Here is a 26397-nt window from a genome sequence, read left to right on the forward strand (position 1 = left end):
AATTTAACACTGAAAAGGCCATTTGGTGTACATTTTGCATTATGTCACAATCAAAAGTGCCTCACTCACTCTCAATTTTCTGTTATGGATTTATCTACACCACCAAAATTGGATGGAGGTACCAGTTTTATGCCTGTTTGTCTTCCAGTTATCAATCAGAAACCAAGTGGCATTAAGCAACAACAAATTGTGCAGAGATAACCAATGTTCTGTGAGAATTACCTGAAAAAGAATTCAGAAACTGAACAAGTTATGGAAAATAAACCTGACAACACCACACAAAAAAACAAACTTTGATTCAAGTGCATGAACTAAATACAGTACATACATACTCCTGACATTTGATCACATCTAATTTAGCTTAAGAAAAGACACTTCTAACAGGACTTTGACCTTGAAACTTTTTTCCAAGGTAAAATTTTGTGGAGTTGCGGAGGTTTGCGCTCTATGAGCGCGATGCTCTAATTTAATGTATGGATTTGTTTTCACTTTGAAATGAGAGAGAGAGAAAAATGCAGAGTGCATGGAGTGTTTTCATTTGAATTTTAAGGTCATTAAACTAAAAATACACACTCAGAGGGACCCGTTTTTTTGTTGTTTATTTTTTTTTTTGCATACAACTGTACATGTAGATGTCAGTTGGCTGCACAGCCGCCACGTTGTGCTTTACAGCACGGATTCTTTGGACTCTGTGATAACCGGCTTGAAGGTCAAAATCTCCGTGAAGGTGTGACCTGGAGAACGTGACACAAAGGGAGAAAGAAAAGCATGAACCAGGGGATGTGACTCTACCATCTCTCACTCAGTGATGCTTTTGCTGCCTTACGTTTCCACTGGTCTAACAGCAGGTCCGCGTTGTCTAGCGAGTGATCATACGGCTGTGCTTCAGTTTCCTCCCCTGGTTCTCTGAACTCAGAGAAATATGGCAGCGAGAGTGCGTCGCCGGCCATTACTCTTTCATCCGGATCCAGTAATAACATGCGCTCCAACACAGACACGGCTGAAGAAGGACGTGAGAAAAAGAAGTGAGGAAAGAGTGGAAACAGGAAAGTGGAGTGAAAATTAATAAAGCTAATAAAAACCCTGCATGTGTCCTACCTCGTGGATTAGTGGAGGAAAACACCTTGTGAAGGTCTTTCTTCTCCAGTTTTGGAAGACTTTTAATGTAGCCTTTTGCCTAATAGTAGAAATAAGCAGAAGAGTGCACATCACCTGTATGAGGAGTACATGCCAAAAACCTCTAACATTTGAGGAACCAGTTCAGCAAGCGTATCTTTAAATACGTGTTTAATGTTCTCAACTGACATCTTCTGACTCTAGTTTTGATATAAATTCCTGGGTGGGTGTTCCTGTGATTTTCATGATCTCAGTCAGCTGATCTAGATCTGAGGAACGGGAGTCAAGGATACAGTGATCGTCGTGGAAAGTCATTTTTCATTTTGCAAATTACAACAGATGCGCCTTTAGAAGGAAACTATGGCTGGCACAATCCATGCAAAAAGATTACTCTATTTTCTGGAAGATAAGTTACACCGGAGTCATCTGTCCAAAAATGCATCATGAAGACAAGCAAAGCATATATAAGCAGCACTGGTTTATAAATCACATCCACTTATTAAACGTGGTGCTGCTGCTTCATGCAATGAGTAGCAAAATTTATTTAATTGATGCATTATTTATTTATAATGCAAACAACACCTTAGTGAACAGAACCTAACGAGCTAATGAATATTATTATACAAGGAATAAAACTCAAGCAAACTGCTTCTGTTCTTTTTGTTCCAGAGGATGGTCTATCAGTTTGAGAGCATGATTTCTTAAATTTACTTGCTCTTTATGATACACAATGTCTCTCTCTTGCAGATTTTCTCCTTCTTGTTTTATGGTGTTTTGCATCCATCTTAATGGGACATTACTGCCATCTTCTGCTCTGGAATGTGAATTGCAGTACCTCATTCTGTATACAGGAGCAGCTTATCACATGTGTAGATGATGTCATTTTGTGAACACAGATGATAATGCAGTCTTTTTTATATACAAGCCACTTTGGAATACAAGTTGCAGGACTCCCCATACCACTAAAAAAAAAAAAAAAACACAACTTACAGTCCAGAAAATACAACAAGTGGAAAGTTTAGGAAACACCCTGTGTATATCTTTGATTCATGGTGGTAAAAGGATACGGTCACTGCCTTTAAAGAGAGGTTTCCCCTGCAGCATTTCTGCCATGATGCAGCCGACAGACCAAATGTCCACTGAGGGTGAGACAGAAAACACAACACACATTATAGGTCAGTGCTTACTTAGTCTTTATTTTTCATTAAAAAAACAACAACAAACTATTCATATTAAAGCACTGTTTGCAATAAAGTGTTCTGAGTGCTCCTCTCACTACATTTGGGAAATACAATGAAAATTCTGCCATGTGTCCAGTCTAGTATGTCTATGGCTCCATTCACGGTGGATGTGGCACATAGTTACTTCATTAATTTTACAATATCACCACTAATTTATGAGATACATAACTGTAAAATGTACAAACATGCTACTAAGTACAATTTGCAATTTTAAGGTTTGGTTTAATTTAGAGTTCTACTACCTGTTGCCCCATGGATACCTATGTATTGCTATAAAAGAAAGTTTTTGTCTCATATAACACAATTGGTAAACGTGAATAGATCACTCAGCAGCTTGAATACTAACAATGTTTTAATGTGGCTGTCGTTTAATGTTTTTTTTGTTTTTTTTGGGGGGGGGGGGGGGGAGAACTAGTCCCTTAAAAAACTGGTGTTACAAGGTGTTACAAAAGCTCCACCTAGTGGACAATACAAACTGTTACATCAGCAGCCGCAGATGGAAAATCATAAAATATTTGCTTTTTTTTTCTTTTTTTTTTTGGTGTCAAAAGCAAACAGTGATTGTTTGAAGGCATTAACATCCAAATTAGGTGAACAGTGTAGGAAATACACCACTTTTGATATGTGGTCCTGCCCTTTTTAATTACCTCTATGCACTTTTAAAACTTTAACCTTCTGTATTTTGATGTTCACTACATTGACAAACATGCCAAACAGAACACAAAGTCTGCAGAGTTTCATTCCAGCTGTAATTCCCTCTCCTCAAAACAAAGTGTTGCTCATCAGTGAAATCACACGAGGTGATGCGCAGTTGAAAAGAGAACATACATGGTGGCCCTCGCGTGCTTCCCAAATCCCTGGCTTACAAGTGACAAACACTGTATTTATTCTGAGCATGTTCAAAAGAAACAAACTGTAATGTGACACATCATAAACCACAGAAATGAATAAGGGGATATCAAAGTGAAATATAGGTGTAATATGTATCTTTTATTTTCATTTTATAGACAGCTTTGTTTTTTTGTTACTGCATCTTGAAATAAATCATTTATACTTGAATGTGGATTTGGCTGCTCACTCAATTTGATACCAGGTTAAAATTAGAGGCTGAAATTAAAATATGATTCAGTTTGTTTTCCGTTTTGGGGCACGGTGATTTCTTTGATGTGCGGGTAGTGATCTTGCGCAGCGGTGTGCAGTAGCTGTGAGCAGGGGGAACACAGGGAGGTTAGCATGGCTCAGTGAGATGCACAATGGCCCCGTGTCAAAGCACACAGCACCGAGGCACACACCTCTGCTCATCACTCTGGCAAAACCACGTTGGAGGTTAACGCACAAGCTGTATGGAGTATCTGTTTGCACACTGGACTGGTACCAGACTGCACACACTGTGTATCTATTTTACAGATGACTTTGTTATTATTTCGTCAATGCCTGTTGAAATTTAAAATGCCTGCTTGAATGCGGACTGGGCAATTCAGGTATTTTGGCATCAGGCTACAATGTAAAATACAATGCAGATGATTTTATTTGTGACGCGAGTGTTGGTATGAAAGGCATGTCGCACTCTTCAGCAGAAGACAGTTTTCAGATGTTAACAGATATACTATAGCTTTGCATTGAGGCCTTATTATAACCACAGATATTAGCACAAGACTACACACAGTACCATTGTGACCACACCCAGTAGCTCCTGTCTCATGCGCCTGCGGTCAGTGTCACTTGTAATCAGCACTAACCTGGTGTAAATACTGTGACACACAACTTTAGACAGCCGTTATGGACAACCAGGCACAATTACCTCATATTTGGAACGGGCACATCAATCAGGCCTGAAAATCGGTAATGGAAGACTGGCAGACACAAAATGTAGTGTTTCACTGGGACTCTGATCTACAAATTGTTAGGCCCTGTTTCCATCAAGCTTTTGCATCTGCGTTCGAATGTTTACACCAAGATTATGCTGTCGCATTTTTGTGCCTGAAACTTCACATAATCAACTCTTGGGCACAGCATGGCTGACAAACAGAAATCCATTGCAGTGATGCTGCTTAATGAAACAGATGAGGAAGAGATGGAGAATGAACTACATTTTATTGCTTCCCATATTACAGGTTTCCTTTAACATCACGGTCACTGTGCTCCTGTTCGGTTTTATTGTAAAGTGCTGGTCGTTTCTGTTCAGCTTAAATTAGCTTTCCTGTTGACTCGTCTATAGTCAGGTGTGAAAGTTACATGTTACCATTTTGGGGGTAAATAGCAGATACATATGATACTTAAATTATCAAATTTAAAAATACCAATTATTGTTCAGATTATTATTTGCAGATGGCAAATACTGATTGAAAAATGTCAAGAATATCATGTTAGTTTTCAAATGTTCAATATTGATGCTTATCCCAAGATGTAAAGTAAATGCTAAAAGCCTTTATGTTTAAAGTAGTTGACTCTTAAAAATTTCGAAATTTTTCTTTGTTGAAAACCAGAAAACAAATTGGGTAAAAATGTGAGATGTGACCAAGTCATTTATCCAGCTTAATCTTTACTATAAATTTCTTGTTTTAGCCTATATGAGACCTAAATGTGATTTATTACAGTACATACAGAATATAACTGAATAATTTTTGCCACCTTATACATGTTTTAAAATAATAAAACACCATACATATATTTGTGAAATATATAAATTCATCACCCAAATTGTCATGTGAATTTTGTGTCCCTAAAATTGTGTAGCATCCATAGACGTGTTCAAGGACTAAATTGATAATTACATGAGTGAGAATAGGATAGAAAGTATCAACTGAATGCCAACAATAGAAGATAAAAAAACATGTGTTTTTATATCCTTATCACAATCCAAGACATTAAGGAGCAGCATGGTGTAACATCCGTACATCATTATATTTATCACTGAAATTGCACATTTGGAGTTTGAAAAATGGTTTAATATTAATTAAATACAGTTTGAATTATTAGCTATGCTATTAATGTCATAAAAAAAAATTAAAATCTCCCTCTGTTCAGGCTGGCTGGCCAGACATTTAATCCCATACCCCTGTTCAAGAACAGTGGTCTTTATTTTTTTATGTATAAATCTGTGATGATGCTTTTACCTGCTGTCAAGACTCATTATTTCTAACTGAGAGCGAAAGGCTGTTGAGTAGCTTTAGCAGAGGAGAATACAGCCAAACTGCAAGACAGGTTCATGGTTATTTAAATGAATGTCTGAATAAATGAATACCATCTTCTTCCTATCGAGATCACCTCGAGAGCACCGACGCTACAAACTGAGCACAGCGGACACTGTAAAAGTCTTTACATTGATGAGCTTTTATTACCAGTCTGAGTGTAGTGCATCCAGCTGAGGATGACCTCTGGGGCCCGGTACCACCGCGTCACCACGTACCCCGTCATCTCACTGTCTGCCTGCCGCGCCAAACCAAAATCCAAGATCTGCAGCAAACATAAATCAGCATTCATTTAGATACAGCAAACAGTTACACTGACCTCAAACTGAGGTCAAGCTGTGCCCAGTGGTGGGCACACATAACCAAAAAATTAACTTCGATAACAGATAACCAGATAACTGAAAAGTTATCTTTGATAAAGATAAAACGATAAACCACCCAAAAATGTATCGGAAGTTACGGATAACCGATAAATTCCAATATTGTCTCTAGTACATTTGTAACTACTAATAAACTGTATTTGAGTTTTAACGCCACAATAGCTTCTAGTAATACTGAAAGTGACAAGAGACCCAAACAATGAGGCCACCCTTTTGTCTTTGAACATCCCACCCCTGCTGGAAGCTCTTGTTTACAGCACAGGCACATAGCCAGGTCTCTATCAGTCATAACACTCCGGTCAGGCGGAGGACTTGGAAAATAAAGTCATGCTGACTTATGGTTTTGATTTATAAATAACATTAATACCGATAGAATAACTCCATTAATGTCAATTCTGTCATTTGTACAAAGTTAAAATATAACATATCTTTTAATGTTGAATAATGCACTAATTCTGAGGTTTTGTAACAAACACAGACAGATCGCAAAGTATTCTGGGTAAAAGTGCCTCTGCGAAACACTGATTGGTTCAGTCATTCATTACGTAAACCAACACATTAATGTGACGTGTGTCGTGTGTTGGTGTTTACAAATAAATGTGCTTTTGTAAAATATTCCATTTTTTATTTGTAAAAACAGGTATTTTTATGGAGTCCTGGAAGTGTCAAAATGTTTTGCATGTGGAGAGAATGTGCGCACGTTTTCTTAGTGCCATGCTCACGTTTGATGATGTTGTAAAACGTGCACTTTGTCTTGACATAAATGTTGGCTTTACACTGTGCGAGTTTTGGCCCTTTTTCAGATGATTTTTCATCCGTGTGAGAATTTTTTGCACCGAGTTTCTGGTTAATCTCGCGTCCTGCATCGTGTAGTGTACATGGAGTAACAAGCTGCGTTCAACATCTGACGACCACCTCCTGATCGCCGATTGTATGGTCGAATGAAAATCAAACCTGTTTGATATTATTCTGTATCCTGCTGCTAAAGAGCTATAAGTGTCCAACCACTTGCACTGTGCCTGTGCAAACACTGCAGAGCTGTCTTGTAATGTTTTTTTGTTGTTGTTTTGTTTTGTTTTGAAACTTAATTTGTAAAAAAAAAAAAAAAAAAAGCCATTTACAAAGCCAAAAAGTTGATTCTACAACCATCTGATATAACCAGGGTCAAAATAAATAGAATACTGCCATCTACTGGTGCCCAGACACTTAGTACTTAGGGCGAATACTGCCATGAACACTACTGGCCAGTAGATGGCAGTAAAGGCCTGAAAAACGTGCCAAAACAAAATCCCAGATAATCCATGTCTGCTACATTTAAGATGTGTGGAATTTAACAAACGCAAATACAATAACGTCTATAAACCCAGAGAATATATTCACCAGAGTTTTAGGGACTAGAGTTTAATGCTGTTGTCTGTGGAGCCTGAACAGAGTGTCTGAAATGCATTTGTCCTGTCATGAACGTACTGCGATTACCCTATCACCCATAATGCACTGCTGGGCACAGCATGTGCTCACTAAAACCTTAAAATTAGCATATTACTTTAAAACTAAAACATATATCTGATATTTTCACTTTATAAAACATCAGACATGACAGTCATATTAAATAACTTGTCCAAAATTAGTTTGGTTAAAATTTGAACCATAAGTTAAAAATGTATGCCTCTGGATGACTTGGGTGATATTGGCAGTGTGTTAGTATGGTGTTAAAGGAAATTTTTTTTTTTTTTTTTTTAAGAGCACTTCTCTTTTGCCTGTAGAGAATAGAGTGGTTTCTTCAGAAACAGCTCTTTTCTGTTTGCAGAGCATAGAACTATACATGTATTAGAAAACTTTTAACAGGTAGGTGCTCAACTGATTTTAAAAATGTTTTTCACTGTTCATCTTTATTCACTATGTTATTGATCTAAAAGTTATAGGACAAAAATGTATTGGAAGATAATTAGTCCGATAATGTTTTTTAAACTTATCTAAAAAGATAATCTGATAATGAAAACATTATCTTCAACAAATATCTGTTATCGGATTATCGGAACTGTGCCCACCACTGGCTGTGCCTCATGTGAAAACACATTCGATAATAAACAGATGCTGAGACCCTGATCCATGCGTTTATCTCTTCTAGATTGGACTACTGCAATGTTCTATTTTCTGGTTTACCGCAGTCCAGCATTAGGGGTCTCCAACTGGTTCAAAATGCTGCTGCCAGACTTTTGACATGATTCAGAAAGTTTGACCACATTACACCCATTTTGGCATCCATTCACTGGCTTCCTGTCCCAGTGAGATCAAATTTTAAGGTTCTGCTACTAGTCTATAAAATTGTTCACGGACTGGCACCTCCCTACCTAGCTGACCTAATTAAACCTTACGTACCGGCCTGGGCTTTGCGTTCTCAGGGTGCAGGACTACTTTGTGTCCCTAGGGTGAATAAGAAGTCTGCAGGTCACAGAGCTTTCTCTTATCATGCCCCTGTTCTGTGGAATGATCTCCCTGCGTCAATAAAACAGTCAGATTCTGTGGAGACTTTCAAGTCCAGACTTGAGACACACTTATTTTCCCTTTCGTATGGCTAGCATACTAGCATAGTATAGTTCTGCACTTTTAACTCTATTAATTCATTTTATTATTAAACAGACTGGGTTGCGGCTTCAACTTTACCTAAATTCTGGGTCTTTTAGTGACGCTTAGGGCTAGTGGCCGGCGATCACCTTAGTATTTCCTGTTTTTCTTGTTGTTTAATGCTGACAAATTATACCGTATTTCTTGTCTTTCTTATGCTTGATTCTGTTTTTTCTCTGTTTAAGGTGCAGCTCCATCCAGAGATGGTTGTGGTATTTGTCCTGGAGACCCTCCTGTCCTGGGCACCAACAGCATTTCCTGCATATTCGTTTGTGAATTGTTCTGTAATTTATGTCTGTAGCATGGCCCAAGCAGAGGGTCACCCCTCTGAGTCTGGTCTGCTTGAAGTTTCTTCCTCAGAGGGAGTTTTTCCTTACCACTGCTGCTCTGGGGGTTAGTAAGGTTAGACCTTATTTGAGGCAGCTCTGTTGTGATTTGGCACTATATAAATGAAAATAAATTGAAACTGAAATTAATCCATCAACTTTCTATACTCGCTTACTCCAATTAAGGGTCAGGGATGGTATGGAGCCTATCCCAGCAGTCATAGGGCGTGAGGCGGGGTGCACCCTGGACAGGATGCCAATCTATCGCAGGGCCACATAGAGACAAACAAACACATTCACACCCGCACACACACCTACAGACAACTTAAAGTTTCCAATTCACCTCACCTGCATCTCTTTGGATGTATGAGGAAGCCGGAGCACCCGGAGAGAACCCACACAAATACGAACAGAACATGCAAGTTCCTCACAGGTGGGAATCGATCCCATAACCTTAGGGTTTTTTTTGTTGTTGTTGTTTTTAAAGAGTCAAGTTCATTTTTTTAGGGGAATCTGGGGAGTGCCTGTGTATTATTATTATTACTAGTGCAGTGCCCGTAGGAAGTACACATTCCTATAGAAAAGTGGGAGTATTGTTGACGATCTTTGTTGAAGCTGACGCATGAGAACGTTCCACCTTGTGATAATAACACAAGAATCGTCTGTGTGTCTGTCTGTGTGTCTGGTATATCTCTCAGACTGTTTGCATATTATTTATTTCTTCCTTCTCTCACCTGTGAATGCATTAAAGATAGGCATCTGTTTAAGGCAGAGAGTGACTCATCTTTGTCGACAATCTTTGTTGAAGCTGGCCTGTGAGAATGTTCCGCCTTGTGCCAATAATGACGATGACTTCAAAATAAAGGCTTTGAAAATAATCGGAAAAAAAAATTCATAATAACATCATCGTGCCATGTGCAAGCCAAATCCGAAAAGCTGACAAACAATCAGAGAGATACACAAGCCGCATACACACACACATACTCATCTTGCTATATAGACAGATGCTTAACACCCCACCCTCTGTATGTTTGAAGCCTCCTGGTTTCTTGCGTAGACCTTATAGACAGACCATGATATTGAAAGGTTTATAATTCATAATGTACATGGTACGTTATATTAATTTTCACTGGATTATTATTTAACAAGAAGAACATTTATTCAAAAATTATAAATGCATTCTCATGATTAATGGATAAACTGAACCAGAAGGCAGACAGACAGACAGACAGATACACACACACACACACACACACACACACACACACAGGTACTAGAGAAGACTAACTGTACTGAATGTAAACCACACTTAACAGTAAAACCACTGTGGCCCCTTTAAATGTACAAATCAACATCACACGTTACTGGTTGTGTTTATTCAGGTTATCAGAGTCACAGAGTCAACATCCATGATACTGTACCTTTAGTTCACAGTCTTGGTTGATAGCCAGATTTCCTGGTTTGAGGTCCTGCAAAAAATTAACATAGAAAGTATACAAGTGTGAGTCAAGTGTGTAAGTAGTCATAGTTACAACTATAATAAAATACATGTAGAAGTAAACTTACCCTGTGAATTATACCAGCAGAATGAATATACTGTGATATAAGAATATATAAGACAGATTAATAAACTTAATTAACCAGTCGGCCCATGTGCGTGGAGTTCCTCACCTTAAGCCCTCTGAGCATCTGGTAGACCAAATATTGAATTTTTTCCTCAGACAGCCTCTGTATCTTCATCAGTTTTCCCAGATCAGTGCCCATGTATGGCATGACCAGGTAACTTAAGGAAAAAGGAAACATTTACCAATTTATTTAATGGTAAGTTTACTTGAACACTTTTCTGAAAACAGATGTTACAAAGTGTTTCACAGCAAACAGAGAAAACATTCATTCAGTGTAGAACCATAAACCAAATGGGCAATAACACAAACATAAAACTGGAACAAATGGTCCAGAAAACAATTTAACTAAACTTAAGAATATCAGAGGCAAAGAGGATAGAATTTGTTTAATAAGCCAATTCTTTTTTCTTTTTTTTTCCACCTTGGCATCAGAGTTGGTAGAATTTAAGGCATTTTGACATTTTCAAGGTGACTGCAGCACTCTACATGGGATGAAATAAATTCATGTTAGTTTCATGATATTTTGAAAGTGGTAAAACCAGTGCTTGAGCAATTATGTATTTTGCATCGCCCAAAGTTTAAACTACAGCATGGATTAAAGCAATACATTTTCATGTGACTGAAATTTTTTCCTGGCAAGAATCAATGCCAGCAATTCCCTAAAATGTGGTGTAGTGGGGGTACACACTCTCTTTTTCCTCAATAAATACAATAAACACATTATACAGCAAACAAATCTATTCTAAATAGACTCTAAGGAGAGACAAAGCATAAAAAGAATGCAAAACTTGAACATAAAGGTACATAAAAGGGGGATGGGGTGGGGTATAGTCTTGATTCTGGGGGGTCTGGGGCAGTGTTGCCACAGTTACTTTGAAAAAGTAATCTGATTACTGATTACTCCTTGAAAAAGTAGATTACTAGTTACTTTTTTAGTTACTTTCCCCAGCTGTCGACAACAACCCTCTGCCACCTCAACATGACAATGATACCTGTTTTGCCAAAACTCGCTTTACAGTCACCCTTTCTTGACTTCAATGAAAATAAATACTTGTTTTATAAAAGTAAAATAAAGACCTCTTTCTTGATCTCATATTTAACTGTTTAACTGTAACAGTAAAACTTGGAGTTTCTAGCCTACATTGTTTATAAACATTTATTCTAACATTTTTCTAACATTTAAATTCTCTCTAAACATTTTACTTGTCGAAATTATTATTATTATAAGTAGTATTAGTAGTTGTAGCAAAAAAAAGGCTTCAAAACTGGACCTTTAATCTAGGGGTGTTGTGAGGGGGGACATCCCTGCCCCACGCCCCCATTCCATCTGGATTCGCCCCTGCTTTGGCGTTTGAGCACAAAGAATGGGTAACATTTATTTATGCAGAAAACAGGACCAGATTTACAGGTAAGAAAGTTTTATTGCGTTTTCACATCATGTGGTCCTCAGAAAGAGAGTTTAGGTGCATTTGAGTGGAAAATAGTGTTGTTGATGCGTCACGGAGGATCAGCTGTTTTTAACGACCAGATACGGAGCAGCTCAGCTCAGAATTCTAAATAAAGGAGGAAAAAACATAAAAATGTCTTTGTAAAGCTCAGTGCAGGTGTGCTGTTGTCACCGTGCTTTAAGAGGTGAGGACGAGCTGCTGCAGAAAACCGAGGATGAAAAGCTCACAGCTCGCTTAAAGTGTGTAGTTCAGTCGAACCCCGACTTCCTGCCCACAGACCAAGTTTAATGCTGCTATCGACCCACAATGCAAAAATAATAGTAACGCACAGTAACTTGCAAAAGTAACTTTAATCTGATTACTGATTTGGAAAGATTAACGCGTTAGATTACTCGTTACTAAAAAAAAGTGGTTAGATTAGAGTAACGTGTTACTAAGTAATGCGTTACCGGCATCACTGGTCTGGGGGATCTCCCCCAGAAAATTTTTTAAAAGAGCAAGTCAAATTTTGTATATTCTGGTGAATTTTAATGGGTGAAGCCCTCTGAAAGAAAGAAAACTCTCTTCAAACTATGGGGGTCTGGGGGGATCTCCCACAGAAATTTTTTAAACGAGCAAGTCAAATTTTGTACATTCTGGTGAATTTTAATGAGTATGAAGCCCCTAAAACAAAGAAAAGTCACTTCAAAGTGTGAAGTAAAAACACACTATTGATTATGGGGGGTGTGGGGGTGCTCCCAATTCCCAACCTGAGGATTGGGATAATAATCTCATAGAAAGAAATCCCTGTTCAATGTTCCTCACAGCAGTGGATGGAAAAGAAATTATAGACATTGTGAATAATTGTAAATATAAAACATCTACCGATTTAAATGAAATTGATATGGTGGTGGTAAAACAGGTCATTGAATGGATTGTAGAACCATTAACATACATCTGTAACTTATCATTTCAAACTGGCAAATTTCCCAATCAAATGAAAATAGCTAAGGTTGTGCCGCTGTATAAGACTGGGGATAGACACCACTTCACAAATTATAGACCTGTTTCTTGCTTCCACAATTTTCCAAATTATTAGAAAAGTTATTCAATAATAGATTAGACAAATTCATAAATAAACATAAATTACTTACTGATAGTCAATATGGATTCAGAGCACATAGTTCAACATCACTTGCATTAATAGAATCAGTTGAGGAGATTACAAACGCCATAGACCACAAATTACATTCAGTTGGAATATTTATAGACCTTAAAAAGGCTTTTGATACAATCAATCATGACATATTAATCAGTAAACTTGAACAGTATGGGATTAGGGGGTTGGTGTTGCACTGGGTGAGAAGCTACTTAAGTAACAGAAAACAGTTTGTGAAGTTGGGGGAATATACATCATCATGCTTGGACAATGCTTGTGGCGTCCCACAGGGGTCAGTATTGGGTCCAAAACTGTTTCTAATTTATATAAATCATATTGTCAATGTTTCCAAAATATTAAAATTAGTATTATTTGCAGATGACACAAGCATTTTTTGTTCAGGGGGGGGGATTTGCAGGAGTTACTGAGGAGGATCAGTATAGAAATGGGAAAACTGAAAATATGGTTTGACAGAAACAAATTATCATTAAACTTAAGTAAAACAAAATACATGTTATTTGGCTATTGTAATACAGACATACAGGTTCAGTTACAAGTTGAGGGGGTAGATATTGAAAGGGTACATGAAAATAAGTTTCTGGGGGTGATAACAGATGATAAGATAAACTGGAAGACTCATATAAAACATATACAAAGTAAACTGTCAAGAAGCATTTCAGTTCTAAACAAAGCGAAACATATTCTGGACCACAACTCACTCCGCATTCTTTACTGCTCACTGGTTTTACCATATTTACAGTACTGTGCAGAGGTATGGGGTAATACTTATAAAGGTACAACACAATCACTATCAGTAATGCAGAAAAGAGCTATAAGAATTATTCATAATACTGGCTATAGAGATCATACAAATCCACTATTTTTACAATCCAAATTCTTAAAATTCACAGACTTGGTTCATTTTCAAACAGTACAAATCGTGTATAAACAATAAACAATTTACTTCCAGCAAATATTAAAAATATGTTTTTTAACAGATCAGGGGATTGCAGTCTGAGGGGGAAATTTAATTTAAAGCATCAGTGGGCACGAACAACATTAAAAGGTTTCTGTATTTCTGTCTGTGGGGTGAGGATGTGGAACAGATTGGGAGTGGGGCTCAAGCAATGTCCAAGCATGAACCAGTTCAAACAGCGGTACAAAAATATGTTTTTTTCTAGGTATAGGGAGGAGGAAGGGTAATGAGGGTTAGGGTGTTTTTGTTTTTTGCTTCGGCTTGTAAATATATAGTATTTTGTATGTAAGTAGGTATGTGTAGGTGTATATTTATGTTTGTGTATATATGTGTGTATATATATATGTGTGTATGTATATATATGTATATGTGTGTGTATATATATATGTGTGTATGTATATATATGTATATGTGTGTGTATATATGTATATATATGTGTATGTATGTTGATATATATATATTGATATCGGTTTAGGTGTGTAGGAATCTATGTGTATATGTGGCAAAGGGTATTACTGGTTGTGGGGAAGAAGGGGTAGGGATAAATAAGCTGATGCTTCACCCTACCCCTTTTCGGACATGTTGGGTACACAGTAGGAACTTTTTTGTTGTTGTCTTTACTGATCTATCTTATAATTGTTGTTGTATCAAATGTTCGAAATAAACAGTTTTCATTCATTCATTCATATTCTGGTGAATTTTAATGGGTATGAAGTCCTCTGAAACAAAGAAAACTCACTTCTTTGTCTTCTGTAGTATTTTGATTTGTTCTAATCCAATGAATGCACCAAATGGGTGCTGTGTTACTGGCTGTACAGTCAATAAAATACAAAATTAGGGCCTAAAGCAACTGACAACGTTGTTCTGCTGTGCACAAAGTAACACTGTCACCAGTTTTGAAAACGCATGTGCACTGAGAAACTCAAAACTGGCGCATTCATATTTAATCAGTAAAATGCTCTCACTCGTAAAACAAACTAGGGCTTCAACTAATGATTATTTTAGTAATCGATTAATGATTTTTTGTTGTTGTTTGTTTTTTTACTTACATGTGAGTTTTGCCATTATTTCTTTAAGTGAGTTATTATTAAAGGGACTTTAATCATCAACATTTTAATCGATCATCAACATTTGAGCTTGTGATAAAGTTATGATGTTATATTCTCATCAAAAATATACCTGGAGTAGTGTTTTGTTTTATTTTGCACATACATACATCACCGACACACCACAAAGAGATTTCCATCAGGTTTCACCCATTTATGAGCATTTTTAGATGCCTACAGCAACTATCTCAACCACTGACCACATATTACTACAGCAAGAGTCCACAAAAGTATTTTGAAGGCCTGACTAAAGTGTAATATGTGATCTTTAATAAGATATTTTCATGAAAAAAGACATAAAATGTGCAGTTTACTGCATTTTTTTTTCTTGTGTAAAAACACAGCTTAGATGTGGTTTGCCTGAAACAAATTGTCATTAAACTTGAATAAAACAGGGATGAAGTGGAGGTATAAGAGTCACTAAGTGTTCACAGGAAACATTTATTTCTATATTTATTTATTTATGTTCATTGTTAGTTGGTTTTACCTTTTCTTTTGTGTTTTATCAGGTTTCTCTAAAATTGTATTGTAGCAATATTAGTTATTATTACTTTTGTTGTTGCTGCTATTATTATTATTAATATATAAATAAAAATAAATAAAAAATATTTCAATTCATAATACATTTGGCACTTTTACGACAACAAACACTAAGTCATTATTTATTATACAGAAAACAAATGCACACAAACTGTGCTGAGATGCGAACAGCTTAATGCTAACTTTAACATTGAAAACGCCATAGACACGCTAACGCATTAGCATCAGTCCCGTTTTTAAGTTATAAAATACATGTATCAACTGTTTTAGAAAACCATAACAGGTCGGATTAATATAAAAAAGGTAAATATTACTCACATACATATGCTCTTTATGGTTTTAGCGGGGGGAAAATTAAGATAAAGCAAAATAATACAACAAACCATCGAAGCAGTGAGACGGATCAATGCTTCATTGGTTCAAAGCAAAGCCACACCCCACTCTACTTGGGGAGTGTCTGCCAGTGTTCTCACAAAGACAGGGTGGAGAAAGACCGCGGCTCATAGCAAGCAGTAAACATTGCTGCTGCTTTGATTAGCGCAGAATGGGATGTTGCTTTGACAGTGAGACTATCATATTTCGGCCCCGAAACACGCATGACACCATGTGCGCACGCGTATGTGTTGTTAAATTTTCCAAATGACGGAAATCCGTCGTGGTGACGGAGAACTTTAACTCATGAACTACAGTCAGTGAGACATCAGGGGACAGATGCACACCCTGCCCCCTCTACACAATACAATATAAATGTACTGACACATTTATACTGAGGGTGGCACAGTGGAGTGGTGGTTAGCACTGTTGCTTCACAGCAAGAAAGTCATGGGATCGCTTCCCGTCTGGTCCTTCCTGTGAGGAGTTTGTATGTTCTTCATATATTCATGTGGGTTCGGAAATTTTGGGAGTCCATGCTGGTGTACAGGATGGAGGCCTGCAGAAGAAGACACCCACTCCCACCTCTGGATGGAGCCGTACCTCAAACACACACACACACAGAGAGAGAGAGAGAGAGAGAGAGAGAGAGGAGAGAGAGAGAGAGAGAGAGGGAGAGAGAGAGAGAGAGAGAGAGAGAGAGAGAGAGAGAGAGAGAGAGAGAGAGAGAGAGAATCAGGCAGCAGAAAGACAACAAACGAGATATCATTTGTCAGTATTTAGCAACAAGAAAAACATAAGAAATACTAAGGTGACCGACGGTCACTAGCCCTAAGCTTCACTAACAGACCCAGACTTTAGATAAATTTGAAGCCACAACCCGCTCTGTTTACTAATAAAATGAATTTAAAAGAGTAAAAAGCATAGTAACATACGATGCCAGTATGTTAGCCATATGAAAGGGAAAATAAGTGCATCTTAAGTCTGGACTTGAAAGTCTCTACAGAATCTGACTGTTTTAATTGACGCAGGGAGATCATTCCACAGAACAGGCACACGATAAGAGAAAGCTCTGTGACCCACAGACTTTTATTCACCCTAGGGACACAAAGTAGTCCTGCACCCTGCTAGTGTACTGTCTCAGTCCTAGTTTTTACTTGGACCTGTAACTTTACATTTGTACCTTTCCCTAAAATCTGGGGACTCTATACAGTCTCTGCCCAACTGTCTTGAAGACATTAAAGGCTGGATGGCAAGTAACTTCCTCCAGTTAAGTTATTTTTGGTCCTCTCAAATCCAGAAGCATGTTATTGCTTCTGGATGTTCTGCTTCTACATGTTTTTTTTTTGTTGGTTTTTTTTTTGTTTGTTTTTTTGCCTTCTTGCTCTCGGTTGGGATGGTCGCATTTTTCTCTCCTCCTCCCTCCCCACCTTTCCTGCTACTGTAGCGTGTTTTGTCTGTGAGGCTGCCAGCCCTGCTCCTCTGGAAAACGGCAAAATGGATCTGATCAAGTGGTCTCTGAACGCAATTGATACAATTTTTTCCACAAGGCACTCGGGAGCGGAGGACTCAACCTGTCCTGCCGGGACACATGTGGCGGGTTACGTGATGGACAGCTGGCGGAGGTGGCAAGTCATGTGCCTGTACACGTTGTCTGTGGAGGACGTTGAAGATGTTTACTTATTTGGAGCTGTGGTGACCGGGTTTCTGCTGTGTGGAGCGGCCACAGCACTGGTTTACCGGAAAATTAAGAAGGTGGAGGCGGCATTAATTGGCCCGTCCAGGCTGCCCCACATGATTGATTCGATTGGAAGGGCAGTGTCAGCTCAGTCGACGGGTGTCAACCGCACATTGGAATCCATCTCGGGGAGAATGGCTGCACTGGAAAACCACTTTGATCGTCTGTAAGACCACATCTCTTCTCTATTTAGATGTATTGGGAGCCAGTCTGACTGTGGAATCTGCCAGGCGTCTGTTAATCTGGATATCTATTTGGTTTCCAAACACCAGCTGTCCTTCAAGGCTGCTGGGATAAAATCCTCCCCCCAAAGAACACTCCTGATAGCCTCGCTCCTCGTCTCCCCCGCCTCCTTGTCTTCCGCTGCCTCCCTCCCTTCCTAGTCCTGAGATGTTGACTGTGGGACCTTGAGACTCTGGTGGACTGATTCAGGACTGGGATCCCCCCCCAGGATGGACAGATAAGGCCTGATGGCGCCTCAGGGGCGGCCTTTCCGGGCTGTCTGTCTGGACACTGGACACATCCAAGTCTTGGCTGTTGTCTGTCATCTGTTGTGTTTTTTTGTTTTTGTTATGACTGTTTTTCTGTGCTATGGGTTTTTTTTTTTTTTGCTCTCCAGTGGTGCTGCGGGAGTTCAACGCAGCAGCAATGGAGGTTTTTCTTTTCACAATTCTTTCCTTGTGTGTGCTTTTATATGTGTTCATGTACCGGACTGTCTTATGTGTGTTGTTGTTTGTTAAGTGTGTCATGAGGCCGGTCAAGGTTTGCTCAGCCCTGCTCGTGACCTAGGGCAGGGATATACATCTGGAGCTGGTCCCCGGGCACCAAAAAGGCGACCTCTGCTCCTAACTGGCAATTAGGATGGGTAAAATGCAGTAAACACATTTCATTGTGCAGGGAACATGTTCCTATGTGCATATGACAATAAACTTCTTTTGAATCCTTGAATCCTAAAAAATTATCTCACTTCATGTGTCAAACCTTATGCAAGAAACTTGAGTGTCATTCTTGACTCAGAACTCTGTTTTAACAGGCAGATAAGCTCTGTTGTTGAGAACAACTTTTATTATATCTCTCGTCTGAAATCTTTCCTATGGTACTGTATAATAATCTAGAGAAAGTGCCTTTATTACATCATGGCTGGATTACGGCAATTCCCTCTACATTGGCCTTCCTCAGTCTCTACTAATACATCTGCAGATTGTCCAAAATGCTGCTAGGGCAGGGGTGGCCAAGTTCGGTCCTCGAGAGCCACATTCCTGACACTTTTAGTTGTCTCCCTGCTCCAACACACCTGAATCCAATGAAAGACTCGTTAGCAGACTTTTAATGAGCCTTTCATTGGATTCAGGTGTGTTGGAGCAGGGAGACAACTAAGAGTGTCAGGAATGTAGCTCTCGAGGACCGAACTTGGCCACCCCTGTGCTAGGGGTTTTGTCCAAGGACACAGGTAGCATGAACAGGAATCAGACACAGGTCTACATATTGGTAACCCAATTCCTGAGCCCACTGACTCACTGCTGTAACTCAGTCTTCATAAATTTGTTTTTTAATAGGTCTGATGTAACTGACTTGGTCTTCAGTGGCTGTTTCAGAAGGAGCCTCGTTGATGTTGGCCTGGAACATGTGCCTTCATCAGACACCAATAACAGGTCATTTCGTGACTCTCAAAGGGTCACCTGTGTGGAATAATGTTTTCTAAAACCTGCCTGCCATTTTTCAAATAAGCATAAACTGCACTTACAAATCATAGAATCTGTCCAGATGGAGGTCAGCAGTGAAAACATCTAACAGGCCGATCACCTGCAGGAGGAAGAACATTACACGGTGTTCAGAATCTTTAATCTTACACTTTAGGTTTAACAGACATACATACACTCAACAAAAATATAAACGCAACACTTTTGGTTTTGCTCCCATTTTGTATGAGATGAACTCAAAGATCTAAAACTTTTTCCACATACACGATATCACCATTTCCCTCAAATATTGTTCACAAACCAGTCTAAATCTGTGTTAGTGAGCACTTCTCCTTTGCTGAGACAATCCATCCCACCTCACAGGTGTGCCATATCAAGATGCTGATTAGACACCATGATTAGTGCACAGGTGTGCCTTAGACTGCCCACAATAAAAGGCCACTCTGAAAGGTGCAGTTTTATCACATAGCACAATGCCACAGATGTCGCATGATTTGAGGGAGCGTGCAATTGGCATGCTGACAGCAGGAATGTCAACCAGAGCTGTTGCTCGTGTATTGAATGTTCATTTCTCTACCATAAGCCGTCTCCAAAGGCGTTTCAGAGAATTTGGCAGTACATCCAACCAGCCTCACAACCGCAGACCACGTGTAACCACACCAGCCCAGGACCTCCACATCCAGCATGTTCACCTCCAAGCTCGTCTGAGACCAGCCACTCGGACAGCTGCTGAAACAATCGGTTTGCATAACCAAAGAATTTCTGCACAAACTGTCAGAAACCGTCTCAGGGAAGCTCATCTGCATGCTCGTCGTCCTCATCGGGGTCTCAACCTGACTCCAGTTCGTCGTCGTAACCAACTTGAGTGGGCAAATGCTCACATTCGCTGGCGTTTGGCACGTTGGAGAGGTGTTCTCTTCACAGATGAATCCCGGTTCACACTGTTCAGGGCAGATGCCAGACAGCGTATGTGGTGTCGTGTGGGTGAGCGGTTTTCTGATGTCAGTGTTGTGGATCGAGTGGCCCATGGTGGCGGTGGGGTTATGGTATGGGCAGGCGTCTGTTATGGATGAAGAACAAAGGTGCATTTTATTGATGGCATTTTGAATGCACAGAGATACCGTGACGAGATCCTGAGGCCCATTGTTGTGCATCCAAGAACATCACCTCATGTTGCAGCAGGATAATGCACGGCCCCATGTTGCAAGGATCTCTACACAATTCTTGGAAGCTGAAAATGTCCCAGTTCTTGCATGGCCGGCATACTCACCGGACATGTCACCCATTGAGCATGTTTGGGATGCTCTGGACCGGCGTATACGACAACGTGTACCAGTTCCTGCCAATATCCAGCAACTTCGCACAGCCATTGAAAAGGAGTGGACAAACATTCCACAGGCCACAATTGACAACCTGATCAACTCTATGTGAAGGAGATGTGTTGCACTGCATGAGGCAAATGGTGGTCACACCAGATACTGACTGGTATCCCCCCCAATAAAACAAAACTGCACCTTTCAGAGTGGCCTTTTATTGTGGACAGTCTAAGGCACACCTGTGCACTAATCATGGTGTCTAATCAGCATCTTGATTTGGCACACCTGTGAGGTGGGATGGATTACCTGAGCAAAACCAAAAGTGTCGCGTTTATATTTTTGTTGAGTGTATGATCTACTGTCATTGTTCTCCAAGGAAATTTAAGAACATGCAGCAATCTCAGCTCCATCCAGTGACCATTACTAAACTGTCATCACGTTACAATCCCTGTACAATTGCAAAGATTTTGATGCCTCTCACATTGTCATGTTTCATATGTTTGAGAAGCCTCAGCTCCCTGTAGGCCCTCTTGGCAAAAATCTCCGACTGGAAGGGGCGGTACAGCTTCTTGATCGCCACTTTGGTTCCTGTTCTGGAGTCGACCGCTGAGCTGAGGATGAGAGCACATCAACGCACGTGAGACAGGGCATCGCTTCATCATACATTGCGTCTTCATTTTGTTGTCCAAACATCACTGTTTGTCTAAGTCAACTGGCTTTTTTGAGTGTCAGTAACTTCCACCATGTGACGCTTTGTCATATAACATGAGATTTAGTGCAGGATTTCATGACATCCAGGACATAATTGGACCATTTGAAAGTGGGCCGGACTTAGTTTGATCTACTGAGTAGCACAAAAGTGCTACAATTCCAAAATATAGATTTTTATGAACCAAAAAGCCAAAGTTACTAAGATTAAAAAGCAAACAAAAACAATTTTAACTGTCTTTTCTGAGTACCACTGGCTTCAGGTCAATGTGGTACATTGTAAAACAGCAGATAAAACACAGCCAGGGCTAACTGTAATGAAACATCATATTAGAACTCCAGTGACACTGGCTACTTCTAAATATTTTTACTCTGGAGTAACACCTGTATGAGAGAACTTTGCTCAACACAAGTTATAGGCCTTGTGCCAGAACCCTAAAAGTGGGTGTGTCACTACCACCGATGGCAAATCGTACCACCCATAATTAGCTAGGTATATATCTAGAGTTAATATTTACGGAGTGGCTATACGCCTAACTGTTGGTTCAATAAAGTAAATACACGAGCATATACGCCCAACCACAACCGACCAGTGAGCGCGCTTGTAAGTTCACTTCCGGTTTCAAAGCGGGGGGAAAACGGGCGGATATTTTCTCGCCGGCTGCAGGAGGGTTCGCAGCCCACGGAGGGGCTGTGATCTAAAGCGGTTCTGTTTGGCTCATCACACCCAGGGAACTGTGTCAAACTAACACCATTTTACAGGCAATAAGCAGCATTTTGTTCATAAAAACTGTTTTGTCGTCGTTAACAGGCTTCCGTACAAAATACTTATGGAGTTTGTCTGCTTTCATCCATTTTTGCAGTAATTAAAGAGGGCGCTGTTAAATGTGTCAAACATACGCTGCTTTTCACGCCATAATAGAGCCTTAAAAAAGTGGTGTAAAAAACTTTGTTTAGATGCACAAAATGTGTCAAATACACGATCACGGTTGGGCGATTAAGGTAAGACATTATATTTATCTGCCCAACGGTTGGGCGTGTAATGTTCAATGTATGACTTATCTGCCCAACGGTTGGGCGAATAGCCTTTGCCTAATATTTATGTATGATAGCCATCCCAGGGTGGTAGCTACAGCTACGGCAACATTTAAAAATGTTCCAAACATACTGAAAAGTGTGCCACATTATTTTTCTGGGCATTAAGAGTAAAAAAAAAGCATAGTTTGGATTATCTATGAATGAATGTTATGGTGTTATGGGGTAAAAACATTGTACATTCATCTGCTAAGTTATTAAGTTATTACATATTGGAGCAAAGAAGGATTTTCTCTCACCAAAACATCAAATCTAGGCTTACATCTCAGATGTACCTTCTGGCAAATTGTAACTGAACTTTCATGTCTTCTTTTTAAGAAAATCCTCCTCTATATCACTTCATCGTGAAGCTGCATAAGTGAGAATACAAAATGCAAAACATGCACTATGCACAATTTTCCAATCACAACCACGGAAGCTTAGAACTTCTTCTGGGTTGTCTGGGTGTCTTGGTGGCTTTCTTCACTCTTCCCCTTCTTGCACAGTCACTCAGTTTTTGAGAACTGTCTACTCCATGCAGATTTATCATAGAGTGTCATACTGTTTGTATTTCTTCATAACTGATGTAAATAAAGTCCAAGACATATTCAGTGACTTGGAAATGTTCATGTATCCATCCCCTGACTTGTCTGATGAAAACACAATGAAACTGATTATTTGCAGGCATTATACCAAAGTGAGCCATTACTTATGCAACCCATCATCTTGGTGTTTATATTTTTAATTAATTTATATCAAGATGGCGAGATCTGCTTTCAGTTTGAGTTTAAGGAAGATAATTTTAGAAATGTCTTTAATTGAGAAGCCTAATTTAACAGATTAAAATGTGTGAAATACCAAGGGGGCAATATTTTTGGAGGGCGCTATACCTTTTTGGACTCTTGGTGATCAAACAAATAATGTGGTACACTTTTCAAGCATTTTTAAAATTTGACCCTTGGGTAATCCTTCACTGACTCCTATGTGGCTACCACTACCACCCTAGGATGGCTATCATCCTTTTTCAAGTCCCTATAGATAGGTGACCAAAATGGCGTATCAAACATTTTGCCACCCTGGGTGGTAGTGACCACAGACTACTACCTCTGCCAAAAAGAACTGCTTGATTAGTTAGCTGGTTAGTTGCTATCAAACTAATGTTACCAATTTGAAAAATCAGCAATCAAGATCAATTCTCTTCATCTCATATCAAATATGTATGATTAGGGATTACAGATCAACCTGATCACGTCAGATCACAAGTTAATTATAGTACATCCCTGTGTCGCAGACCGAACGATCCACCCTGCCTCCACTGCGCATGCGTCATTTGCAACCACAGCAGCTCTTGTGAGATGGACTGTCTTCACCCAAAGCGATCAAAGGGAAAGATGTGAATATTAACCATCAGATGACAAAGTTGTTGTCCATTCGGCTGCTCCCGTTTTGTTCGGGGTCGCCACAGTGGATACAGCCAGATCAGCATTGGCATTTAGCACAAGTTTTATGCCGGATGCCCTTCCTGATGCAACTCCAGTGTTACCTGGAGAAACACACAGAGCCACTGGTGTTCCAAAGAGGTCTCCCATCCAAATACTAACCAAATCCTGCACTGCTTAGCTTCTGGGATCTGACAGGATCAGGCTCACACGGAGCAGATCGGCTGCATCAGATGACAAAGTAAAACCTCTTAAATCATTCTGATGTCAGTTTAAAGCAGAAACGAGGCGATAACTGGCGAGTCGTTACTGATGCTCTAAAATGAGGTAGGCGTACTCCGACCACTTCTCCCGTCTTTTATTATGAAATAATGCTGAATTTATGTGGAAATGATTGTTGTACAAAAGCTTCAGATGCCTGTCACTGAGAGAGATGATGACTGGAGTGCAGTTTGAAGCAGAAACAAGGTGACACTCAGAAATGACGTTGCTGAGCGCTGAAATGACGCATGCACAGTGAAGGCGGGGTGGACTGATTTTTAAGGGGGATTGTTCAGTCGGCGACGCCGGTTAGTACTTGGCTGAGAGACCACCGAAGAACACCAGGAGCTGTGCATACGTTTCTCCATGTAGAGCTGGAGGGCACCTGGTGTAAAGAATCCTCATGTGGATTTATACCAGATTTGCTGTGGAAACCTTGAGCAATCGGCACAAGCCAAAAAACAAAATATAAACAAATAAATAAATACATAAATCATTATCAATAGTCACAATTTGGATCAAGAATAAAACTCAAAGTTCAGTGATTGGCAACAAAGATTTGGATTATATGTTAGTGATCTGTGTCAAATTTCAGCAATCATGAACAATATTATTTGGCGACACTGCTATCTACCATGTTCTTCTTAAAAACAGGAACAAAGCCCATCATCACCCCCTTATACAAACTTACCAAAGAGCAGCATCGTCAAAAGGTAATAAGACTAAAGTTACTAACTGTATAAACACTTATTTTAAAAAAGTATCTTTATATTTACTGAGATAAATAGGCACATTTATTATATGGCTGTGATGCTACGTGTGCTCTGATTGGCTGATTACTGGTCGGATATTTTCCCATATCCAGACCGGTTTCCATGACAAATGGTTCGCAAAACGTATTTTCATTCCAAGCCAGGAAGCTAAAAATACGATTAAAAAACGAAGTCGGACATGAACGTACTCCATAAATATCTAAACAGCATCTGAAAAAACACACAGATTAAAAGCTTACCAGCTAACGACCGAACCATCTGTTAGCAAGTTCTTCATGGAGGTGAGGCGAACAGGTCGGACTACGAGCCGTCAGCAGCTTTCATATTCAGGCGATACTGTAAGCTTGTGTGTTAATACGATAATAGCCATGTAATAAATGAATTATTAACCTCGCTCGCTTCGCTTGGTCCGTACTGACAACACGTCAGTCTGATATTTCCCCGTACAGACCTCACGGTCGGTTAATAATCCTTTAGTATACCTCTGCAGGGATCCTCTCCATACCTCCAAACACTTCTAATGACATTTTAGCCAATTCAGTGGCAACAAGAAGCACATTATTTTGAGGTTTTAAACCATTTGTCAACCCAGTGGGCCAATGGGTTGACAAAATGTGTGATAACTCACTATTGTACTGATTATCACCGTTTTTATCCTGACTGAAAAGTTAAACCCCAAAATGTCTAAAAATTGAGCTGATGTTGAAAAAAATCTGAGTTCCCCTTTAAAGGGAGTTCTTGAGGGATATTCAACACCAAGTGTCCTTGAAGTTTTAAATGTGAAACTTCGGCCCAAGCACACCCACGCTTGAATCTACCTGTAGTAGTGACAGTCAGCTCCATCTCAATCACGTGCAGTGTGGACACGCCCCCTGGGGGGTTAATCATTGATAACAAAGAGACCGCATGCTGCCGTGAGACGCACAAAAAGCTGCTTTCTGTTAACTTGCTTTCGCGCACGTCTGCGTGCCAGCGGCTCCAATATTAGCGCAGTAATCGAACAGTGTTTGAATGATTGTTATTACGGCATAAAGGTGTCAGTGTGGCCGTCATATCCGGAAATGGAAGCGCGCGCTGTGCGTAAAGCTACTTATCCTTTTGTTTGGCTCTAACTGCGGGACGCGGTGCGCTCCGCATTAAAAACCACCAACAATCACTTCATCCGGTTTAGCAAATTCCACTTACCACACCGTCCCGTACGCGCCGGTTCCCACCTGCTTCAGGTCCCGGTACCGCTCCGGTACCTCCCATGAGGTTTTAGAGATATCTTGCCGGTAATAACCGGGTCTGACTCGTTTGGTCAT

The 26397-nt window shown here is 39.7% G+C and overlaps 1 protein-coding gene across 1 annotated transcript; it reads right to left on the reverse strand.

The window, feature by feature from the left end:
• Positions 1 to 537: 537 nt before the first annotated feature.
• mapk12a (mitogen-activated protein kinase 12a) lies at positions 538 to 26397 on the reverse strand. Its single transcript, XM_034176996.1, has 12 exons — positions 26279 to 26397; positions 21320 to 21449; positions 19567 to 19625; positions 10551 to 10662; positions 10446 to 10475; positions 10301 to 10348; positions 5699 to 5813; positions 2184 to 2255; positions 1306 to 1385; positions 1099 to 1177; positions 827 to 1000; positions 538 to 734 (listed from the first exon to the last, which is right to left on the reverse strand). The coding sequence occupies exons 1-12, from the start codon at positions 26395 to 26397 to the stop codon at positions 667 to 669; spliced, it is 1086 nt and encodes a 361-aa protein (XP_034032887.1). The 3' UTR covers positions 538 to 666.

Source organism: Thalassophryne amazonica, chromosome 8 (assembly GCF_902500255.1).
Source record: "Thalassophryne amazonica chromosome 8, fThaAma1.1, whole genome shotgun sequence".
Taxonomy (NCBI): domain Eukaryota; kingdom Metazoa; phylum Chordata; class Actinopteri; order Batrachoidiformes; family Batrachoididae; genus Thalassophryne; species Thalassophryne amazonica.

What these genes read in the sequence shown, in the direction of transcription:
- mapk12a (XM_034176996.1), bottom strand. Translation starts at nt 26,397, where the DNA reads ATGACCAAACGAGTCAGACCCGGTTATTACCGGCAAGATATCTCTAAA. An exon ending in ACCAAGACTGTGAACTAAAG is followed by an intron (nt 5,814 to 10,300) that starts GTACAGTATCAT and finishes TGTTTGCTGCAG; the next exon opens with ATCTTGGATTTTGGTTTGGC. An exon ending in TTCCTCCACTAATCCACGAG is followed by an intron (nt 1,001 to 1,098) that starts GTAGGACACATG and finishes GTCCTTCTTCAG; the next exon opens with CCGTGTCTGTGTTGGAGCGC.